The 23,034-nt window shown below is 36.4% G+C and overlaps 1 protein-coding gene across 2 annotated transcripts in view; it reads left to right on the forward strand.

The window, feature by feature from the left end:
• LOC126470619 (transketolase) overlaps window positions 1-23,034 on the forward strand; it is a 161,061-nt gene that overhangs the window by 135,253 nt on the left and 2,774 nt on the right. For both annotated transcript variants that reach the window (XM_050098577.1, XM_050098578.1), the window contains exons 4-8: window positions 4,318-4,552; window positions 6,885-7,028; window positions 7,151-7,402; window positions 7,529-7,666; window positions 11,039-11,165. In XM_050098577.1, coding sequence (XP_049954534.1) covers window positions 4,318-4,552; window positions 6,885-7,028; window positions 7,151-7,402; window positions 7,529-7,666; window positions 11,039-11,165 — 896 coding nt within the window. The remainder of the gene's footprint in view (window positions 1-4,317; window positions 4,553-6,884; window positions 7,029-7,150; window positions 7,403-7,528; window positions 7,667-11,038; window positions 11,166-23,034) is intronic.

Below are 23,034 nucleotides of genomic sequence, written 5' to 3' on the forward strand. Positions count from 1 at the left end.
ATTGGAGGTTAAAAGTCCAAGATAGTACATGAGAGTTGCACGTCATCGAATGCTGACAGATTTCTGAAGAGTCCCAGCATAAATATTGTGCAATAATAGTGTGTCATTCTTGGCCTCGCACCTTCATGCAATATGTTGACACAGTGAGGGTCCCATTAACTTTGACAGATCAAAAGCATGTCAAATGTAATGAACAACTTGAAAAAAGGTGACAGAAGAGATTGTCAATGGAATAACGGAGTTTTTTTAAATATCTACAGGTGTGAGTTAGTAATTCCTACCCACCACCTTCTACAGTCTACACATTAAAGTAATAGAATTTTTTCTGCAGAACAGGAGAAACTTTTTGTTTTCAAATTTTACTTTGCTATCTGTTGGACATTTTATATCCCTGGGTGAGTTATCAAACCCGTTTGTTGCAGTGTTGTGCACCCCCCATTTGTGCTAAAGACAACCTTAATGTGGAGTCATGGATGTCATTTTTCCTTCTGGTATTGCGATTATGCACATCATTGTTCCTATTGAACTTCATGACAGGATAAATATACTGCAAAGCAGTCGTTAGAAAGCCAAACTCCTTAAACAGATGTCCACAAGATGAGCATGGGTGAGCACCACAAGTCTGATAGTGTGATTTTGAGCAATTAAAGCTTTCTTTCTTAAAGATGAATTACCCCAGAACATTATGCCATATTAATTATTGAATGAAAATAGACAAAATATGTCAACTTACTGATTTGTCTCACCCTAAGATTTGCAATTGTTCTAAGTGCAAATATGGCTGAACTAAGTTGTTTTAGGAGTTCCAATATGCTCTTTTTCCTGTTTAAATTATCATCAATATGGGTACGTAAGAATTTTGAAGTTAATGCCCTATTTATTACCTCCTCATCATGTGTTATACACATCATTGGTGTAGTACCCCTGCATGTGCAGAACTGAATAAGAGTATATTCGTGCCATTTTAAAATTGAGGTGAGACTATTTCCAGAAAATGAATCGATGTTACTTTAAGAATTTTGTTTACCATTTCTTCTGTTTCTGTATGTTTGCTAGGACTGATTACAGTACTAATGTCATCTGCAGAAAGAGCTAACTTTCTTGTATATTAGATGGAAGATAGTGGACCTAAGATTTAACCTTGGGGAACTCCATATGTGATTTCTCCCCAGTCAGAATAATGCCCTGTACTGGATTGGTTTATTTACTAAGTACAACTTTCTGTATTCTTTTGGTTACATATGACATTATCCACTGGTTGGCTATGCTGTCAGTCCCATAAAACATCAGATTATCTAGGGAAACATTGTAATTTACATAGTTAAATACCATAGGTAGGGAGCAGAAAATACCAACTGATGCTATTTTATTATTTAATGCTTACAAAACTTGATGAGTGAACACATAAATGGCAGTCTCGGTAGAACAACTCTTATGAAATCCAAAGTGTGATTTGCTAAAAATATTATTGTTGCTTCATGTCCCCAACTATTCATAACGCCTAATGTTAATATATGCTTCAGAGGAGTCCAGGACACATTACATTTGCTAAATGGGAAACTTCTGAATGCAATGGAGGATTTTTCCATTTGATCAGTTGAGATGAATACCATTACCTAACACTACCTGTTTTAATTTTTCACTTGATATTTCTCATTTCTGTCCGTGAATTGTCTAAAAGTAAATATCTCGTCTCCTTACTTTTTAGTTTGGGTTTTGTAATCATCTTTCAGGTTCTAGAATTCTTGTATGTAAGCTGTAAAGACTGCTTGTTACAGTGCTAATGTAAGCTTTCAACAAAGCTTTCTCAAATTCAAAATTATGTATGTTTTCTGTATGGTTGGTATTATGCACAGTTCATTATTATCCAATGGTTCTATGTAAGTTTCCATTCTTGGTGATAACTCAAAAAACCAGATATTGTCTTCAAATTGTTATACTCTTCCAGTATTAGATGTACTGTACAAAGAGCAGTTTGATTTTGCAATCTACCTTCTTGAAAGTAAACGTTGTTTGTGACTTGTAGACTTCTTGGTTTGCTTAGTCATAACAATAGCAGCCTGTCATCAAAGAGGAGGCTGGTTTTACAGGTTCCTTTATGAAATTAAATAGGTTGTTGTAGAACATCAACACTTCTGTGTTTTGTTCTAAGCACAAAGTTTTCGTCAGTGGGACTATAGGAAGCACATGTAGTTGTATTAATAACCTTAATGTTGAATGTTTTAATAAAAAGTTGAATAATTAATTATACCAGAGAATAAATTTTAATTTCCCTCATGTTTAAGTATTAGGTTTGTCATGAAGCTTATAAATGTTAATTTAATGCTGGCATAGTTCCATTAAAAAAGGACATGGTGAATTTCCTACCAACAATCTGTGTATAATCCAGTTGTATTTTGTAATGAGATGTAGTTGGGCAAGTGGATTAAAGTAGGAAAATTCCAAGTGGTAGGTATTTGATAAGATCATTACTACCATATAGAATTGTCAAAGGACAAATACAAAAATTATTTTTACACATATTTAAGTTTCTTTGTGGCAAATGAGTATAGTTACCACTGGAAAATACACCAGCAAACCATTCTCTGTTGGCATTCTGTGTACAAACATTTCTGAGATATTCCTTTGCACAAGTCAACTAATCAGGTATTTATGTTAGAAGTGATGATTTTATTATAAAAATGAGAATTTGTGTAGATACTACCGTATTTACTCGAATCTAAGCCGCACTTTTTTTCCGGTTTTTGTAATCCAAAAAACCGCCTGCGGCTTAGAATCGAGTGCAAAGCAAGCGGAAGTTCTGCCGCCGAATATATGTAGCGCTACACAGGCATGCTTTGTAGGCACAAAGATAAATACTGGCGCCAGAACCTATGCGTTTGTAAATAAATTTAAAAAAAAAAGGTGGAAGACGAGCTTTTTTTCTCCGCCCCGAGTTTCAACCACTGCATTCTCATACATTATCCAACGAAGTAAATATAAATTCCGCATTGTTCATCTTCGAATGTAGCAGAATTACAATGTACTACGAAAATCCGACTGGCAAGACTGTTTGGGATGTTTGTCAATATGGCCAACTCTACGTTCTGAATTTTTTCCTACCTGTGAGAAGTGATGGTTGCTAATAAGAACCTCATGAAAAGTGAATCACATACAGTATTCTCTTCACCATAAAAATAATACGAATATAAACATTTTGACATGTATTCTTTCATGTTTGCTGCTATCTCATTTAAATCCTGTCTGCCTAATAAACTACGAAACTAGAGTGAGACAACAGCAAACGCGGAAGAATATACGTATCGTGTCATGTTTATATTCGTATTATTCTTATGCCTAGTAGTGATACAGTCAGAAATGAAGCATGGCAACTGACTAGATTTTTAAATCTAAGATGACTCTAATTTCTGTGCTGAATTTGATGTACTAAAGAAGCGGCCGCAAAGATTTTCAAACGGAGAAAAATTTTCGCCTAACTCTCGTTCAGAACATGTTCTATCATACGCAGTCTATTATTTGGTTCTTGTTGATCATTATCAAAGAAAGCAGCAGTGTAAGTAACAACAAATAGCATTCTTTTGCCATTGTTTCACTAATGAGACGATTCCTCTCTTTCTTTGTTTTTTTTTTTTTTTTTTTTTTTTTTTTTTTTTTTTTTTTTTTTTTTTTTTTAATTGTAAGCAAGCCATGCTGCGAGCACCGACAGGTCGTAAATACGCACTATCAGAATGCGACAAACAATGCATGACACAGTATAGTAATGCATTTTCAGCTTAGGGTGACGTAAACACCTATAACAAAGAGAATGACACTTATCAGATCAAAGCAAAATAAGCAATTGATTCAAACCAGACGAAGCACGTGAAAAAGAAAGGGTACCCGTATAAATACGGACGGAGCGTCTGACACATAGCAATGGCTACCTGGTAAAGCTTAACTGCTAAGCTTACGACTCGAACCAAACTACTGTAGGTGTATCGTCATTCATTCGACCTAAATTGTGTCTCATATTGCAATGGACCAACTTTGTTTCGATTTGGAGGTGCGGCGTAAAACTTTTCTCTCCCCTTGAATTTCGAGTCTCAAATTTCAGGTGCGGCTTAGATTCGAGTGCGGCTTAGATTCGAGTAAATACGGTAGTTAGCAAAATGTTACTTATTAGGCCATATTTTGAAAATGGATAGTGTTGGCTGTGGTCCTAGCAGCAGTGTAATGTAACACGATATGGATTAGTCAACAGCATTCAAAGTTGACGTAGATGTCACACTTGTTTTTGTGTGTGTGATAAATGATGCATATTTTATTTATTACTTACAGAGTGTATTGCCTTGTGGGTGACGGAGAAAGTGCAGAAGGATCCATATGGGAAGCTCTCAATTTTGCCAGTTATTATAAACTGGACAATCTCTGTGTTATATTTGATGTCAATCGTCTGGGTCAGTCTGATCCAACTGTGCTGCAGCACAACATGGAAACCTATCGTAAAAGGTTGGATGCATTTGGACTTAATGCCATAGTTGTTGATGGCCATGATGTGGAAGAATTGAGCAAGGTAAGTTTCAGTAGTATTCAGCTGTCTGTTGTTGCTGATGCTAGTGAACTAAGAATAATTGTTTCCATATTGCTCAGTTACCTTTTCTTACTAATGGTAAGTCGGTAAAGGAAAATACTGTGTGTGTGATAAAATGGCAAAGTGAAAGCTGTGGATTTTAATGAAGTGTTGCAAAATCTAAGGGATGTGGTTTACTAATATTGTTGGAAATTGAATCTTGACTTGTTCCTCTAAGTGGAGGTTAACTTTATGGACATAAATGATGCCCCAGAAATGTTAGTGTGACAAAAGACCTACAGGAAAATAGTAAGCTTTGATGGCGATGTTCAGTTATTTGCTTTGTAAATAAATGGGGCTGTCTATTGTGTAAAACATCGTCATTTTGATCTTACTAGGAAGGAGCCAGATTTGAGGAACTTTTCCATGTTAGGTATGAACTTACCTCTCTTATTTCCATATCATTATGAATAAAGTATAAGAATATTTTCATGGCAATAAATGAACAATAACAATAGGTGCTACTTTCAGAGTTTGTGACTGATTGTGAAATTGTACTCCCCCCCCAAAATTGCATCTGGCTACCTCATAGAGCATACAGCACAAGATTATCTGACAGTTAAAGTGAATTTGAAGCAGGCTTCGCATGTCTGTCACAATAACATAATGCAATATTGTTTACATATCTATGGCATTGTGTGTTGCACTGTGTGAATATATGAGCAAATGCTTGATCCCTTCAGAAACAATACTTGGAGACTATTTGAGCCATGTTTAGTGTTGGGCACACTAACTGAATCTAGTTGGAAATAGTATTTTCTAATTAACCTTCAAAGTTGAACACTACAATAATGAACTTAGAGTGCTTTTCTGAACACAATAAAAAGAGAAAACATTAGTATTCACAGTTCTGTAACGAGAAAATAAATTGGGAGATTCTTTCCTGTGTCAGTATTAAAATGCTGGAATTGTTGGTGTTCCATAGCCACTTACATGGCACAATATTTGAAGACATAGTGGAATTCTTTCCTTAGTGATGATATATGGAACTTGACAAATGCAGGCATTGCATATTTTAAGTGACTTTCAGATGATGTAAATTCTATTGTGGACACTAGGTTTGTTAAAAATGTGCCTGTGGATTAATTTTATGACATTATACTAAACTTCAAAATGTGCAATTTATCATGAATTCTGTTCAAAGTCAAAACAGGTTGAAGATGGCTTAATTATTGTGGGAAAAGGAATTTTAGGTGATGAAACCAACAAGATTTTATAAAACTTAAGCCACAAAGTTCACAGAAAGGTGAAGGAGTCACAAAGTTTACAGAAAAGTGAAACAAACATTGAAATACAGTGGGTTGCACATTCCAGCTAGGCTGACAACTCTTAGGATCACATTCCATGGAAGTCTATGTTAACAGACGTAGGTTCTTGTTCCAACACTAGGATAATACCAATGAACTCTGTCAATATTGACAAGACAAAGTGGAATTAAAGGTTCAGGCAATGCAGATATTCTAAAGGACTACTTGTACCTTCATTTATATGAAAACTATTTTCCATACCAGGTTCAGGCAATGCAGATATTCTAAAGGACTACTTGTACCTTCATTTATATGAAAACTATTTTCCATACCAGCAATAATATGTGGACATTGTAAACATCTGCAGGCAACAAAACATACCTCCCATGTTCCAATATAGACTCTAATAAATATAATGTATTTTGTAGATAAATGTTTAACATAATTCTAAATAAAATTGACCCTAAAATAGAACATATTCTTGGCTGTCCCATAAAATTATCATTGTAGGTATTCAGAACAGTATGTTATTCTGTGATTGTTTTTAAAATTTATTCGCTGCCTGTGATTTCCTCGACATCAGCTGTATTAGGTATACATCTAACACCCAACAGCAACACGTGAAAATCTCTGCTGGACCGGGACTCAAATCAGGATTTCTGACTTACCTCAAGTGGTCCCCTTTACCCCTTTAGCTATCTGTGCCCTTTCCCTGGACCAACCCAAATGTATCTGCTGTTAAGCAATTAACAGGCAGTGAATAAACTTCAAAGAATTTTGTACAGCTGTGGATTGTTAAGTCTGGTGTTTTAGGCATGTGTGTAAAAATGTATTATTGTTACATTGCTTAGAGTATTTATAATAAAATTATGAAAAGAGGATTAAAGAAGGAAACTCCCCTAATAAAGGGGGAAAGCATGTTTGCACTGATAAATTGAACACAATTTTATTTATGGTATTGATATTATGTATGCTTGTGGGATTTTCTCATCGAAGGTGTTGACGGGGAATGTTGCTCTTCCTAACAGGCATTCCATGAAGCTTCCACCACCAAAGGAAAGCCAACTGCTATAGTGGCAAAAACATACAAAGGAAAACATTTTCCTTCAATTGAAGATCAAGAAAATTGGCATGGTAAACCACTTGGTGCTCAGGCAGATACAGTTCTTGAGGTATGCTGCTCTTTTTTGTCAAGAATAAAAAAAGAATGATAAATTGTCATTTAGCCATCAACTTACCAGGTAAATGTACTTTTTACCTCATCTCTCAAGTTTCCCATTTTGTTGTATTTCAGCATTTAAAATCTTTAATAAAAAATAAAGGTCCACTGCAACTGCATCCCCAAAAGCCTCTGAAAGAAGATGCTCCTATTATTGACATAACAAATGTGAAATTATCCTCACCTCCAAACTACAAGACAGGAGAAAGTGTGGCAACAAGACTGGCATATGGGACTGCACTGGCAAAAATTGCTGCCAACAATAGTCGTGTCATAGCTCTTGATGGTGATACAAAGAATTCTACCTTCTCTGACAAGCTTCGGAAGGTATGTCCTGTTATAGTCCAGTTATGGTACCTAATTGTGAAGTTTTTATGCGTTAATCTCTTTGGTAGAATGATGTTCCTACCATTGTGACAGCAGATTATCAATTTGATTTTGGTGTTTCTGCAGGTGTATCCAGACCGGTACATAGAGTGCTTCATTGCAGAACAAAATCTTGTGGGCATAGCAATTGGAGCTGCTTGTCGTGACCGCACTGTGGCATTTGTGTCAACTTTTGCTACATTCTTCACAAGGGCATTCGATCAGGTGTGAACAACAAATGTATTATACCTACCTAGTTTAGATTCTGAATATTGAAGACTGGTGTAAATAGTTTCATGGTGGCTCATTGCTTTTTATTGCTAATTATTTGTGATATTGGCAGATTAAGTTTACAGAGTATTCAGTTCTGTTGGACACATTCCTCTTGGTTGAATTATCCGCGCCCCCCCCCCCCCCCCCCCACACACACACACACACATTGTAGTTATTTAGTCAGGTGCCAATTAACTCCAATTCCATAAATAATCAAACTCCCAAGTATGAAATGGCTTCAAATGTCTGATTACTTAATAAATGAGTTAATGTGTTAAATATTTGACTTAAAGCATATGAGAAAAAGCTTAGGAAAGATTTGAATTCATATATAAAGTTTGTTGCTGGTTACTAAATGTTTAAGAACATGCAGTTTCTGACTGTAAAACTTGTCTTATTGTGTTTAAAAGTTTAACGTAAGATTCTGCCTCTTAATAAGAAGATTATGACAGCATTTTAAATTTGGTCAATAATTGCAATAATTGATATATCGAAAACACTCTCTCCCCCCCCCCCTCCCCCCTCCCCTCTCTGGGTACTGTTAGGCAACCTGCAACTGATACTGGGTTCTGGGATAGTGGTTTAGTATTATAAATATTCACTCTACTTTGACAAAAGGATAAAATTACACTGTTGTTCTGTGAAATTTGGTAATCCTAATATTTTACTGTAAAATATAATCACTTATTAACTCTGAATGTTTGTAATAGCAGTGTGGTGTTAGATCATCTGTAGCATTTATAGGTATGGTTTAAGTTTGTATCTTAAAAAGGATACACCGTTGGCACATTGTCCCTTATTTTGGTATTTTCTAAAATTAAATTATCACATATGCGTATTAGACAGCAGTGCACAGAAACCATCAACTCACAAAAATTCACTAAAATGAGTAGCAAATAATGTTCATAATTAACTTATCAAATGTGCCTGTTGTCTGGAAAAGCCCTAGTTGGTGTCTAAATGACTGGTTATCAAAAGTGGCACTGAAGGCTGGTTTGGGCAAGATAGTGATTTACTAGGCATGATCTCATTGGAGGGGTGGTATGTAATTTACTTCATGTCACCTTTGAGCTGACATAACCCAGCTAGTTGTATGGGTACATGGTGTTTAACCTGATCTCTGAACTGTGGTGCAATTTTTCACTAGCTAGAATCTTAAATTCTTTAATCAAGCCACACAGAGAACTATAGAGGAAATTCAGCTTTGTAAAACAAGGGTAATGTAATGTAATCTAATTAAATCAATTAATGCTGAGGGAATCAAATTAGGAGACACAAATTGTAAGTGTTAGGAAGTCTTTTTATGGAGGTAGTTCTTTGGATTATAGCTTTGTATGGAAGTGAAATGTCGATAGTAAACAATCTAGACAAGAAAAAAAATAAAAGCTGAGAAGAGACAGTTGAAGATTAGATAGGTAAATAGGCTAACTAATGAAATGGTACTGAATTGAATTGGAGAGAAGTTTATTGCATAGATGGACCAAAAGAAGTGATCGGTTGATAAGATACACCCTGAGGCATTGAGGAATTGTCACTTTTGTTATTAGAGGAATTTTGAGGATAAAATAGCGTAGTAAGACCAAAGGTTAAAATGTACCTTCAGAAATTGGTTATTAAGATTCAGTATTTCTCAAAGGTTTTATTATTCTGACACTTCCTTCAAAATAGATTGGGGTGTATGTTCTCTTTTTATTTAGTCCACAACATGCATTGCTGATGCCACATTGTTCTGCCAAAATTTTGTGTGTGTGTGTGTGTGTGTGTGTGTGTGTGTGTGTGTGTGTGTGTGTGTGTGTCCATCCACCCATAGTTGGTAACAGAACTGACATAAAATTCTTTGGTCCAGTTCTGATAACACTCTGCATGTGATGTGTAGGTGGGCTGGTTGTAAACTTGTTGGTACAGCTTACCTGCATTTGGACTTCGTGTAAAAATAATATATATATTCTGTTTTGACGTCATAGGTGTTTACTTTACTTGTGGCATGTTGTTAAATCATTGCACCTGGACTCCTAGATTCTGAATATTTAATGAATCTGTCAGTGCTGACAATCACATAGTTAATCACACTAACAACTTCACTTGACCCTTTGCAAATTGCCTGATATTAACTTATATTATAGGCAACTTATTTCAGCTGGCCCTTTTAAGCAAATTGGGCAGTCTGTTTACCCCAAAAACTGTGCAGAAATTTACAGAAGGTATAAATCTGGTTTACTAGTTTCCATAGTTATTTTAGTAACCATTTTTGTTTTTAATTTTGTATGTCTGTCTTAAACTCTTGCTTGATAACGTGATTTTGGTAATCTTACTTGCATCTGCTGCCTGTGAGGGATTGCAATACCCTTCTAACCACCTTGTGGCTCACTGTAGGGCAAAGTATTCGTGAAACGCCCTCCCTTTCTCAAATGGACTGTTTCCCATGTATGTCCAAACTGACACTACTGTGGCTCGGTAGAGGTGGGTCCTATCTTACTGATGCCTTAAGACATGGAGGAGTACGAGATTGTTGGCACTTCTCCAAACTAACATTTACCATTTATCAGATAATTAAAACTGTTGCATGATGGTTAGTCTTAGATGGTTAGATTACAAAAGGCAACAGAAATGTCATTAGTTACATGGGACCATGGTAGACATTTGAAGGTCTTATCTCACTAGTGGTACACTTCCAATTTTGTTCATTTTGAGATACTGAGGCTTAAACATAGTGATGACAATAGAAATAAATGATAATCCCTTGCAATGTTTCAGATATGTCGGAGAATTGTCGCCACTCGGGTACATATAAGCCTCAAGATCCCAAAACTTTGAGGTGTATCACTATAGAAATAAGACCTTTGTTTATAAGCCTTGTTTCAGCATCATAATGGACAGTGCAAAAAGTTGAAGATGATTTACACACACACACACACACACACACACACACACACACACACACACTCTCTCTCTCTCTCTCTCTCTCTCTCTCTCTCTCTCTCTCTCTCTCTATCTATCTATCTATCTATCTTATGGAAGTGCCTTTCTCACATTTCCTAATTCTCCTTTCATAAGAATGTGAGACATCAAGGGATTACAAATTTAGTATTGGAGGGAAGTGTGTAGGGTAAAAATTGTAGAGGGAGACTGAGAGATGAACACAGTAAGCAGATTCAGAAGGATTTAGGTTGCAGTAATTATTCGGAGATTAAGAGGCTTGTGCAGGATAGTGTAGCATGGAGAGCTGCATCAAACGAGTCTCCAGACTAAAGATGAGAACGAGAATGCTCTGTAACATTCACATAAGTCACATAAAAGTAAGACTTCCCCGGTTTTTTGTTTCAGATCCGTATGGGTGCAATTTCTCAGACCAATGTGAACTTTGTTGGTTCCCATTGTGGTGTCAGCATTGGTGAGGATGGCCCAAGTCAGATGGGTCTTGAGGACATTGCCATGTTCCGCACAATTCCAGGTAAACTGAAGTCTGTTGAATATTAGCAGAAATAATTGTATACAAGACCTATGTGCATACTGAATAGAAATTTTTGCTATCTCTCGTATGTGTTCAGGAAAAACACTGAAAATGTGTATGTAGTTAATTATTCATTCATGAATTATTTTTAAAGGCTGGCTGACTTCAGTACTGCAAGGAACTTGTTGAAATATCAAGTAATTTTTTGTTTGCATTTTGTCATAATATGCTAATGTGCTACAGTCTTCAAATGGTCAAGATGTCTGCTATTGAAACAGCAGTATAGTTTAAAGTAAAATAATTTATTGGTATCAACATGAAAATAAAGCAAGCCTGCCTGTGTTCTATGTTATCTTCATTGTGCAAGATACATCACTAGAGGTGGCCACAAGCAGTAGAAGTGATTAAATACATTGAACAGCTTAAATAATATGTAACTAGTACAACCACTGATTAATATATCAGAATTCTTTTCTGTGAGAAACCAGAATTGTCCAAATGAAGGAAAGTGCTGTCTGTTTTTAAAGCAGTATTATTTATAACATTTTGATACATAAATTTCAATTATTAACGTTATTTTGGTGAGATTATTGTGTTGTTTAATTTGTAAATAATGAAATATCACAAAAATGCATTGAATTAACAGTGATTCTTTCTTTGACATGACTTAATTAAGTTGAACAAGCCGGAAGGAAATTTGAAGAGACAACCAGCGATGTTCATTCAGCTACTGACTCTACAAGTTAAAGCATCACAAGAAAGTATTTACTGTAAGGTAGAGTCTCTTGGGAGTTTCAGATAACCAATATGATCCATCCTCTGGATTGCTAATATACCTGCATGTTTCACTTTGATGCAGTGTACCCGTAGTTCCACAAGGCTATCATATTCTGCTTGTGTAGTTCAACTTAGTGTGTGTTATCATTACAGACTCTTCCTGTAGCCCACAGTTCAAATGCTGGGTGTTTTTAATGTTTTGCACATCCGCTTTAAAGCTGCTAAATATGCATTTATGATTTGAACAGAGTTACAGTTTGCAGTTTTGTGTGTGTGTGTGTGTGTGTGTGTGTGTGTGTGTGTGTGTGTGTGTGTGTGTGTGTTCATATGTATTGCACATAGTAACCCTCCTGAATCATTAATTTTAAGTTTGTTTGCAAAGTGATATACACTACCTGACAAAAGTGAAGCACTCTGAAGGGGAGATTATAACAAAATGAAACTTCACGGGTTGAGAGGAGAGGTATTGCCATTGCAGTGATTAAAAAATAGTCAAATTTACAAAGAACTTAACAGTAAGAGTCCACTTGTCAATCTGATATTCTGTTCCCTCTGGCATGGATGCAGGCACTAATTTGGTTGGGAAGGGTGTTATAAAGCCATTGTACCTCCCTTGATTCAGGCAGACCCACAACTGTTGTAACTGGTTCTTGATATTGTGGATAAAGACACTAGAATGGAGTTGCAGTCTCTGTAAACTCAAGAGCGAGCAGCGCTTTTGGTGGGGGAAGTGGCCTTTCCTGGAAGAACGCTTCCACCGGCCTACAGGGGCACCCAAAATCTGTTGCCCGTCATCTGTCTAGCAGTGTAGATTGGCGTGCAGTGATATGCATCGTTTCTGTTCATGGGATCGTAGTTGCCAGTGTCAGTAAGTTAACTTTGTATATTTACAGATGTACTTCTATATCCGGAAGTGATGGATAATCGTCTAGCATTGCAAGAAAATGTGCAGAATATGAAGAAGAGGAGGTATTTGGGGAGTAACGAGTGTTCGATCGTCTCTAATGTTATTACAGCGTGTAATAGAGGCGACCCAAAAAGAACTGTTGGCTAATATTACCAGTCCCAATCAAAGGCCTGCAATTTATGCAAACGTCAGCCTCGCCTAATTGGACGCATAAGTAAGGAATGGAAAAATAAGCCGCATGGTTTAATGGAATCGTCACGAAGGAAAACTAATAAGTTTGGGAGCAAACCCATAGTTACAGACAGTTTCAAAATCACGTAAAACCTTTGATGCTTATGGAACATTAAATCTCTATCTCGGCCACTGTTCACCTGATTCTAAAACATATTGCTTAAAACATTTGCGCAATAGCTATTCTAAACACTGCTGAAATTTCCTTCGAAACATGTACACAGATTCTGGACTTCTAAGCAAAAACCTTGACATATGAGGTGTGCTCACACATTTTTATTTTTTGGTAAGAACTTTATTTGTTAATCTACAGCAATGTTATCCTCTTCAAAATATTCCCCATTACATATTATACACATATGCCAGTGCTTTTTCCAATTTCTGAAACACTTTAGGAACTGTTTCCTTGGGATTCTTTATAAGTCTCGTAACTGTGCATTTTTAATCTCATCCATGCTTGTAAAACAGCTGTCCTTTAAGGCCTGCTTTGAAATGTTTATACCACTTGCCTGCCCTTGGTTTTCTCATAACAGGCTCGCCAAAAGCAATATTTACCATTTCTAAAAATTTCATACACTTTATTCCAGTCTTATACATGAATTCATTTTTATACAAAAAAAATCGTTAATGCTACCAAAGCACATGTAACCTTTCTGACAGCTAACAGAGTAAATACCCAATATGCACATTGAACACTTACTTTTTTGTCACTGTCTTCGTAAACATGCCTCAAAAGTGGTGCAAATTGGACTAATACAACACACAAAATTATAAATTTCTGTTTGAGTCCTTCAAAGAAAACTTCTACCTTTTAGTAGAAACACAAAATAAGAACAAGCATTAAATTCTGTAGACTGATTGCATTATATGGGGTTCGTTTTATGAATAGCAATAGAGGAACATACATTCACATGAACAGGCATTTGGTTCTATGTTTGTAGTATAATCCTGACTTCCGCTCTTATCTTAATATTATTTACTCTATAATGTTGTGTTTCGGAAGAAGCTATCGTTTTTGTATTCATTATGGTCTCTATGCATTTGTCTAAAAATAAACGTATCTGTAGATGGCTTCACCACAGATTTGAAGCGCATGCCACGGCAGGGCCGGTACTACGTTGTGAAACAGCCTGTAGAAGCGCCTTGTGACATAGCTAGGTTGGCAGAGTGGGGACTCGCTAGCTCTTCAGTTTACCGACGGACTATATCTGAGCTGGTCCTGCACATACTACTGGGGACACATCTGGGGATCTTGCTGGCAACAGTGGTATGCCAAAACCGTGCACAGTTCATACACACATTCTGTCTGTGGATGAATGTTTTCCTGTTGAAAAATGACAGTAAGATATCGTGTCCTGAGAGCACATGAGGATGCAGGTGTACTGTTGTACTGGCCAGGACATGAAGTAGTGCTTGGTGCACAGTAGAGACCCTCCTTTGTGGTGGTCAGATGAGGTTGACTGGAACCTTGATGATTAGTATGCCTGTTCCTGCATTCCCATGCAATCAATCACTGGGCAACTGTTACACCTGAATGCACCACAATTTTGGATTTTGCTTGGTTTGACCAGTGAGCCAAATGGAAACACATTGAGGGCCCTTTCAAACTCTTTATCAGCTGCTGATAATGATGTATCATAAAAGTACACTGTCTGCCCCCCTTGACAGTGATAGCTCAACATCTAATGCTGTTCATGTACCCCAATATACACTATCAGGCCTGGTAACAGCACTAAACGCGAACAACACTAATGTACTTAGGTGGCCATCCCAGCTGTCACTGAGACTTGGCACTCTAATCTACCTATAGATGATTTGTACATATATGAAGTTACACTGGCATCTGACCGTGTCTCCTGGTGCTTCACTTTTTCTTGTCAGGCAGTAAATTTTCTACCCCTGTTTTAGGTTGAAAACAACAGCACAAGTTCAGTCTTAGAATGAATAGTTAACTGCAATTTTTTTTGATTGTATAATCAAGGGAGCACTTCCAGCATGCGTTTGGGAGAGATCACTCCACCATTTTTTATAATCACTGTCAAAGAGTTTAATACAATAAGCTTCCCTGCACAGGCATCACCTAATGAATGGTCCCTTTGATCTTGGAACTATGCTTGACTTTGTGTGGAGGAGTCAGTGAAATCCTGTTGTTTAACTTTCCTTGAGGACTGCATTCCTCAAGGCAGTGAATTAGATGTGGTCACTTTCGCAGTTAGTATTAATAGTATGTCCTTACCGTAATGGCTCAATATATTGCTATTTTTTGGATGAGTTCCAATTTTTTGGTCTTTCTCCAGCCTTGCAGCAATAATACATAATTTGCATTTGACAGTTAGGAAGCAATACGAAACAACATTTAAATCACTCACTCACTCACTCACACACACACACACACACACACACACACACACACACACACACACACCTACCTTTGGGGGAGGATTATTTATATTCCACCCATCATGCCATTACATTACCACCCAAAAAGATTTTTTTATTAAAAAGTTTGTGTGTATTCATGTTAACTGTTTGCATAACATATTTAATCTTCTGAGTTATGTTGGTCTAAGGTTTTCTAATATATACACACTTAATTGCCATGCCTAAGTTATGTAATGCACTGAAGATTAAAATGGGCGTGTGATGTGGACACAGCATCTCTCCTCCAGTTGTATCAACATTTGTGCAAGCAACAAGTAAGGTGGCACTGTGCTAAGCCACTGGACTTGCATGGTGGTAGTTAAAATCCCAGTCTGGCCATACAGATTTTAGGTTTATCCATTGTTTCCCAAAATAATGTAAGGCAAATGCTGGGCTTATTCCTTTGAAAATGACACAGCCAGTTTCCTTTCCCATCCTTCCCTAATCTGAGCTTCTGTTGAGTCTCTTCTGATCTCTCAACCAATAGGACATTAAATCCTAATCTTCCTTCCTATTTCTTTTATTTTGTGTGAGCTGTGCTTGATTGATTGTGTGACATATATCTACGCAACCATAAGATTTATTGGTATTAAATTAAATTCACCGAGGATAATTAGGCTGCTACTTTAATTAGGATGGTACATGGTTTTGTGTGCTGAGAATATTCAGACTAATTGACAAAATGTTTTTAGAGATTATTAGACTGCTGAACCAGTGCTATTTTGAGCCTCTGCTCTATAAATGGAAAGCTACCAGTTTTTCTGGTAGCTGTTTCTTATTGTGTGGATAGAATAAAAAATGCACTTAAATTTACATTTGGTGAAATCATATATCACTGCTCATCCTTCTTTTGAACTGCTCTTCTAATAAACATTAATGGGCACTCAGTCAGTTAAATTTCTACAAAGGTGTTGCTTTTCAGAAATGACTGTTGCCACCAGAGTTTAAACCATATAGTACAGATTATGGGGAAATAGGGAAATAATGTTAACTGTGTAAGAGAATTTATTGCTCTTTTTGTTAATTTAGCATTTTATATAAGATGAAGGTAAAGTGTGATTTAGGGACTTCCAAGGGGAGGGATAAAATTGTTTACTGCTTTTTGTGTGAAGGAAAAAAAAGGGGGGGGGAATCCTTGTCCAGGAAATTTGAAAAATATACATATATTTTTACTTAATTGAAACACCATTTAATAACAGCACTTCATGTTTACTACTGTTGGCCTTTCTACAAGATGTTTAAAATGTGAAACAAGTGCTGTCTTCAGTATTGCTCTGGGACCAATACCCCTATGGCCAGCCACCAGTAATCAGAAATGGAGTGAATAAAAGTCCAATGTTGACAGTTGCATACATTATAAATCATGTTATCAATTGTTATGTCAGTGCTATACTGCTCCCTCCTTCCTACTGTAGTTCTGTGAGTATGATAAGTTATGTTGCAGTCACTTCTTACCACTCGTTGACTCCTTCCCCATTACTAAAGGTACAAAAGTGTAAAGTTATGATTTAGCATGGATATTGAGTGCCTGATCTTGCTGTTGTAGTGTAGCACTGGCAGGGTGAGAAGACTGGCTCTCTGCATCAGACAGCCTCTAACAAAGCTGTTTGTGAGAAACTATTGTGAGTGTAAGATGAACATTAATTGATCCAGTGTGTAAAATGCAAATTTTCTCCATAAGAGGAAGAGTGATACAGAGGAAAAAATTCAGTGCTGTAGTCCACATGATGAAGAACGTACAAAGCTTTTCAAATGCTTTCTTGTTTAGTAAATTTAGAGTAGTCTCCAGGGAAAAAAGTGCACTGATTGGTCATTATTTTGGTAAATAATAATTATTATACCATAAAGTTCTGCCTGTAGAGGTAACGCCCCAAGTGCTTATTATACTTCCAAACTCACTCTCTCTCTCTCTCTCTCTCTCTCTCTCTCTCTCTCTCTCTCTCTCTCTCTCTCCTGGGCTGATATTGTCCACTTGCACCTGACACTCTAGATGATTTTTCCGGTTATGCGGGCAGTGGTAGAAACTGGATAGTAGTCTTGGAGAGGATGAAGATGGTGAGTTTGAGAATGTTGTAGGTCCTACTGGTGAGTTCAAAGAAAAATATAGATCTGATTAGGGTTAGCGTATTATTTTTAACGAAATGCTGGACATTTTCAAAATAATACACAGAACATCTAGACAAATAAATGACAATCAGGGCTTCGTATGATTACTTTCAGTATTGGCATTGTAATAATTTATTTTAGCATAATCTGCTGTATCACTGCTGTAAACAGCAGTATTGCATGTGCAATTTGGATGTAAATATAAATGTCACAAATTTTGCATCAAAGACGATAGTATGATTCACTGGTACTCGAGTACTTCTTGGTGCTGTGTATTGCTCTAGAAGTTTTTTCATTAAGTATCAAATTGTAGAAGCCCATACAGAGGAAGCTAGCAAATGTAGGTTTTATTATTTCCAGAGCATTTACCATTTTTAGCTTGTCTGGTTTTCCTCATCTGTCCACAAAGCATTAATTGCTGAAAAATCTTTTTGCTAGATGCCTTAGAACTGGAAACGGAAGCAAAATTTCAACAAAGCTTCTGATGAGTTTTAGGCATACTTGCTCATTGTAAAAAGAGTAAAAATGTCATGTCATTTTTCAGTGGCACGAACATTTGAGTTCTCCTTCCAGCCCACAGTTTATCTCCACAGTATTTATTTACACAACACTACTTTTCAAATGGTTCTGTTTCATCCATAATTAAGTTCATGGCACTGGACTCCACAAAAATATTACAGCTGATAGTTTTGTTCAGGGCAATCAATTCCGTTGGCTGCAGAGATTCCATAAGTTTTCACACTATTCAAGAATGTATCCAGTGCAGGTACATAGAAAACTGTGGTGATTCCATTGAACTGATGATGTTAGTAGCCCCTCATTTTCAACTCGTGTAGCTGCTGTTTTGCTACAGATTTCAAATGTTTCAGATTTTCTGACTCCTGATTTACTAAGCAGCATATTTATTTTGTTTGGAATATCAATTAGAGCTATATTTTATTCTTCAGTGCACTGAAAGCTGTAGAAAAAAAACTTAGCTGGCTTGAAAGGAACTGTAGGCTAAGACAGAGAGTGGATATTTGGAGGAGGAAAAAAAATTCAGGGTACTAAGACCCTTTCCAAGGGACAGAAAATACTTGTATCATTTTAATGCTTGGGAAACATCAGACTCTTTAAACAGCTGGTAGGAGAGATAACTATCTAGTTTTATTATGACCTTAGTTTCTTGTGATCCACTTAAGTGAATTTACAGAATGATTTTAGTTTTTCAAAATGTGCAGCATAAATATGGAAATGGTTAATTCCACCAATTGTGTGCTTTGTATCAGTGGGTAATCTGTCTGTGCCAGTTTGGACAACATTGCGCATAATAGGACCAGGACATCCTACGTCTATTAAATTACTGTGACTCTTTTTCTTGCAGCTTAGTCATTCTACCTTTACTTTTTTCTCTATAGTTCGTAATAGTGTTGAGTCAAAATTGCTGCTGATCTTTCTGAAGATCAAATCTTTCAGAATCCTAAGACATATTACACCAAATGCTCTGCTCTTTTAGCATCACATTTCACCCACTACAACACTCATATTAAAACATCTTTATCTGTATGGTAAAACCTAACCACTAAATGAACCCGCTTTAAGTACACATGGCTGGAAGAATCTTTCATCAATGAAATAGTGTGATTCCTTTGTTATTTATTTGATAGTAAATGGTGCAGTCACATTGAGAAGAGACTTGTTGATGGAATTGAATCATGAGTTGTGTATGTTAGTCTGATCAAATATTTTATATAATAAATTTGGTTTTTGTCTGTGAGCAGATGAACTACTTGTTGAACAGTGATTTGACAAAGTCAGTTGTGCAGTCCATGGACTTAGAAGCTCTAGTTGTGCATCACTGTGTGATATGCAAATGCTCTCTTGTGCTGAAAGTCCCTTATCTCTCTCTGAAACTACTGTAACTGATAAATAGTTCCCAGTTTTTTTATATTGAAGAGTTCATCTGATGGGCAGCTTTGTTGAACTTAGTGACACAACCATTGTGCATACTCAGTGTCCAGTGATAGATTTCACACCGCAAGCTGTACATACGATGGTCTGTTTGCACTTGTTCCCCATGATTAAAATAGTAATTTATGAATCTTATTATTATCTAAGTCATTGCCACCAATACACCAAAGTCAGAACACATGCAGTTCACTACAAGGTTGTGGTACTGTAAAGTTTCTGAAAGAATTGATATATCATATTTGACAACTAATTTCATCTTTTAGTGTGAATGCTGATCCAAAACTTCAGATGAAGAAAGGTGCTTAGTTTAGAAAGATACAAAAGGTTACATTACATAAAATGACAATCTGGGACATTTCTGTCTCTCTCCTAAGAGTGTTTGAGGACACCATGACATTTTGTTAAAACTTGGAACTGTTCTGGAAAAGTGGGTATGAATGGGAAACCTACACATGACACTGAGACTTGATACTTGGACAATGTGGTAGGTGGCATATCGATTTTAGTTGAATTGACTGGATTGGTTGGGATCACCACACAAAAAAGTAATATAAAATAATTGTGCCATTTAGCACTTTCAAACTGTGCACAAACTCTGACTAAAACCTTTAAAAAAATAATGGTAGTGCATCAGCTGATCATTTCAGATACTGTAGCTCAATGTTGGTTTAGTTGCTACCATCTAAAATCCCTTTTAGGTCTGTCGTAGACATTTTGTTGCTGTGTGTGCTCTCGGATTGTCCTACATGAAGTAACTTAGGTTCTTTTTTTGTGTTAGTTGTTAGTTATATAAAGAAAAATTGCAATGTATTGTTCACTTACCTATCACAAGTTAGTTTGATGGGGAAATGATAGAAAATGATAGAACAGTCACTTCTGTTAGATTAATTGCATACCACATTTGTTTCCACACCGTACAGCGAACTGAAATTGTTCTGAGAGTTCATATCTGGTAAACTTAAGTGTTGTTAGTTTGTAAAAGAGCATAGTCTAGCACATAAACTGCAGTAGGCCGTTCCAGCACTAATGTTGAGCAGCAGTATGTGAATTGGTTAGCTGGTGCACTGCGGTTCCTTTGCAAGGTATCAGTCTGAATTAGTGCAGCTCAGTGAGCAGATGTTGCTGGCATAGCAGTCTGAAATGCTAAATGCTGTAAAATATTTTCTGAGGCCCTCTGTAATTCTTCTAGTTTGTTGTCTAAAACTGATATGCCGGCTGCCATACTGTCCTGGCATCAGGCTGGAGCATCATGTGACTGGGGCGTGCTTGTGTGGGTGTCGGTTCCCGAACAGGGACACTGTGCTTGCATCATATTTTAAATACACTTTATTTTGCTGCCAATTGACCTGATGCAAAATATAATCTTGATAAACTTCTCAGTGAAAAGTCTTCGTGTCATTACAGGCTCCCCTTGTGAAAAATCTTAATTTCTCGTGTGGCTCTATTTGTAATTCCCAGCTTCTCATTAATTGCTAGTATTTTTTTTTCTTCTGTGTGTCCTGTTTTTTGCCATTAACTTAAATATTATAGAAATGAAATTGTGAATAATCTAATACTGCATATCTTCTTTCTTCCATTCACAGCAAAAATATTTTCTTTTACCTGCTTCATAACAAAAGTTGTATAACTGACATGAAAGGATGCAGGAGCCTCATCAAAAAGAATTAACCTCAATTTTTAAGCTTCCTTTGAGAACTTTGTGCTTGTAAACATCACTAATAATTTGCTTGTGTGCACACTTCAGTTCCAATTTCCATTAAGGTTTTCGTTATCATATTTGAGTTTCCTCTGCAATGAACTGTCAGAAATTTACAGATTTCATAGCTTTAATTTTATTAAGTTCTGTTGTGGTACAATATTCCAAAATTTATTTTAGAGCTCAATGTTTGAAGAGAATTTACTTCCTCTTCAACTTTCCTTTCTCTTCTAGAAGTGACTCTAACTGGCAACAGACAGATAGTTTTAAACTATACAGTTATTTAGTTGTGAATATTTGTAGTAGTATGTTGTTAAAATTTGGGAGCAACTCCTCATCGTAAATTTCACACACCGTTATTTACACTTCAGTTATAGTTCAGCAACTACATGTATATTAGGGCTTGTGTGGAAGAGTGTAAATAAGTTTTGTTATTTGTAAAGATAGTTAATAACAAATACAGAGATTAAGTGGTAAATGTTAGAGAATGCTTCAGAAAAATTGAAACAGTTGTTGGGAGCTCCCATTTAAAAAGCTGTAACCTGTGGGTTTGAGGTGTCCCTCTATGGTATATTGCCAATTGACATTCTGACCTGGTAGATCATTCTGTAAGCTAGTCTCCTATGGGACGAGATACATTTTTTAATATCACTTCAGTTGATGCCTGTGTGTTGTGCGGTTGTTGGTGTTACAATCTTGTGTTTTTGTGTATTGAACATTAGTGTCAATTATAAAACCTTTGTAGCACCCCTTGTTTGAAGAGTGCTGCGGAACTACATCTGTGAAACAATGTTCAGTATACTAAGAGATGCAAATTTACCTGATATTGAAAGAAGCTAAAGATAACCTTTCATACTGCACCAATGATATCCTCGATGGATTTAGCTGTTGCTAATTAAATTTGATAATTTGTCACCGGTCTTTAGTGGGAAAACACCAATATGGTCAAGTGTGATGCTTTTGGTAGTGGTGCTACAAATTTTGCTGTTATTCCTTCATTGAGTGTAAGGCCCAGATATTTAAGGCTGAGACTTTGCCTATACAGGGGACATTATGGCAAAAGTTGGTTGTAAGTCACTCTCTCTTTAAGATTTGTCTGAGAGTGGCAGTTTTAGATACTTTATTGCCCACTCCCTAACCTTTTTATTTATAAATGGGCTTCAATAATATCCATGCTGTTGTGTGCTTTTCTCTTTTTAATTGCCATTTCATTCCAGTGACATTTGCAACTTCATACTGTTTTTTATTCAACCTGCTCCTTTAAAGTTTTAATGTAAAAGGTGGTAGAACTTCTATACTTATCTTATCTTGACAAACATATAGTGGTGTGTCAAATAATCCATACCCAAGTTCTGTGCAATATGGTACAGCATTCAGTATTAAAACAAAAGTAGTGTCAAAATGTTGTAATGTGGAGTTCGTAAGGAAATCTGTTTTAAACATTGACAGTACAAGTTATATTGCCAATATGTTGAATCTGTGTCCTGCCAAGCCATGAACACGGATTGTAAATTAATACAAATACTGTCCTGTTTTTCATTGTAATGATGTCTGTATGTGGTACAATATGAAGATCAATACAATTAGTCACTGTGGTGAGCACACGTGAATAAAAAGTGATGGCTAGGAGACTGAAATTTAATGCCAAAATTTTTTCATATGGGGTACTAATGAACTTATTGTGGGAATAATTAGAAAATAATCTTATTGGAACTGATAAAATTTCAAATCCCCTCTAAATACTGCTTGAGCATTGTTTCAACAACCAGTTATTGAGCCCG

The sequence above is a fragment of the Schistocerca serialis genome, chromosome 3 (genome assembly GCF_023864345.2).
Source record: "Schistocerca serialis cubense isolate TAMUIC-IGC-003099 chromosome 3, iqSchSeri2.2, whole genome shotgun sequence".
NCBI lineage: Eukaryota > Metazoa > Arthropoda > Insecta > Orthoptera > Acrididae > Schistocerca > Schistocerca serialis.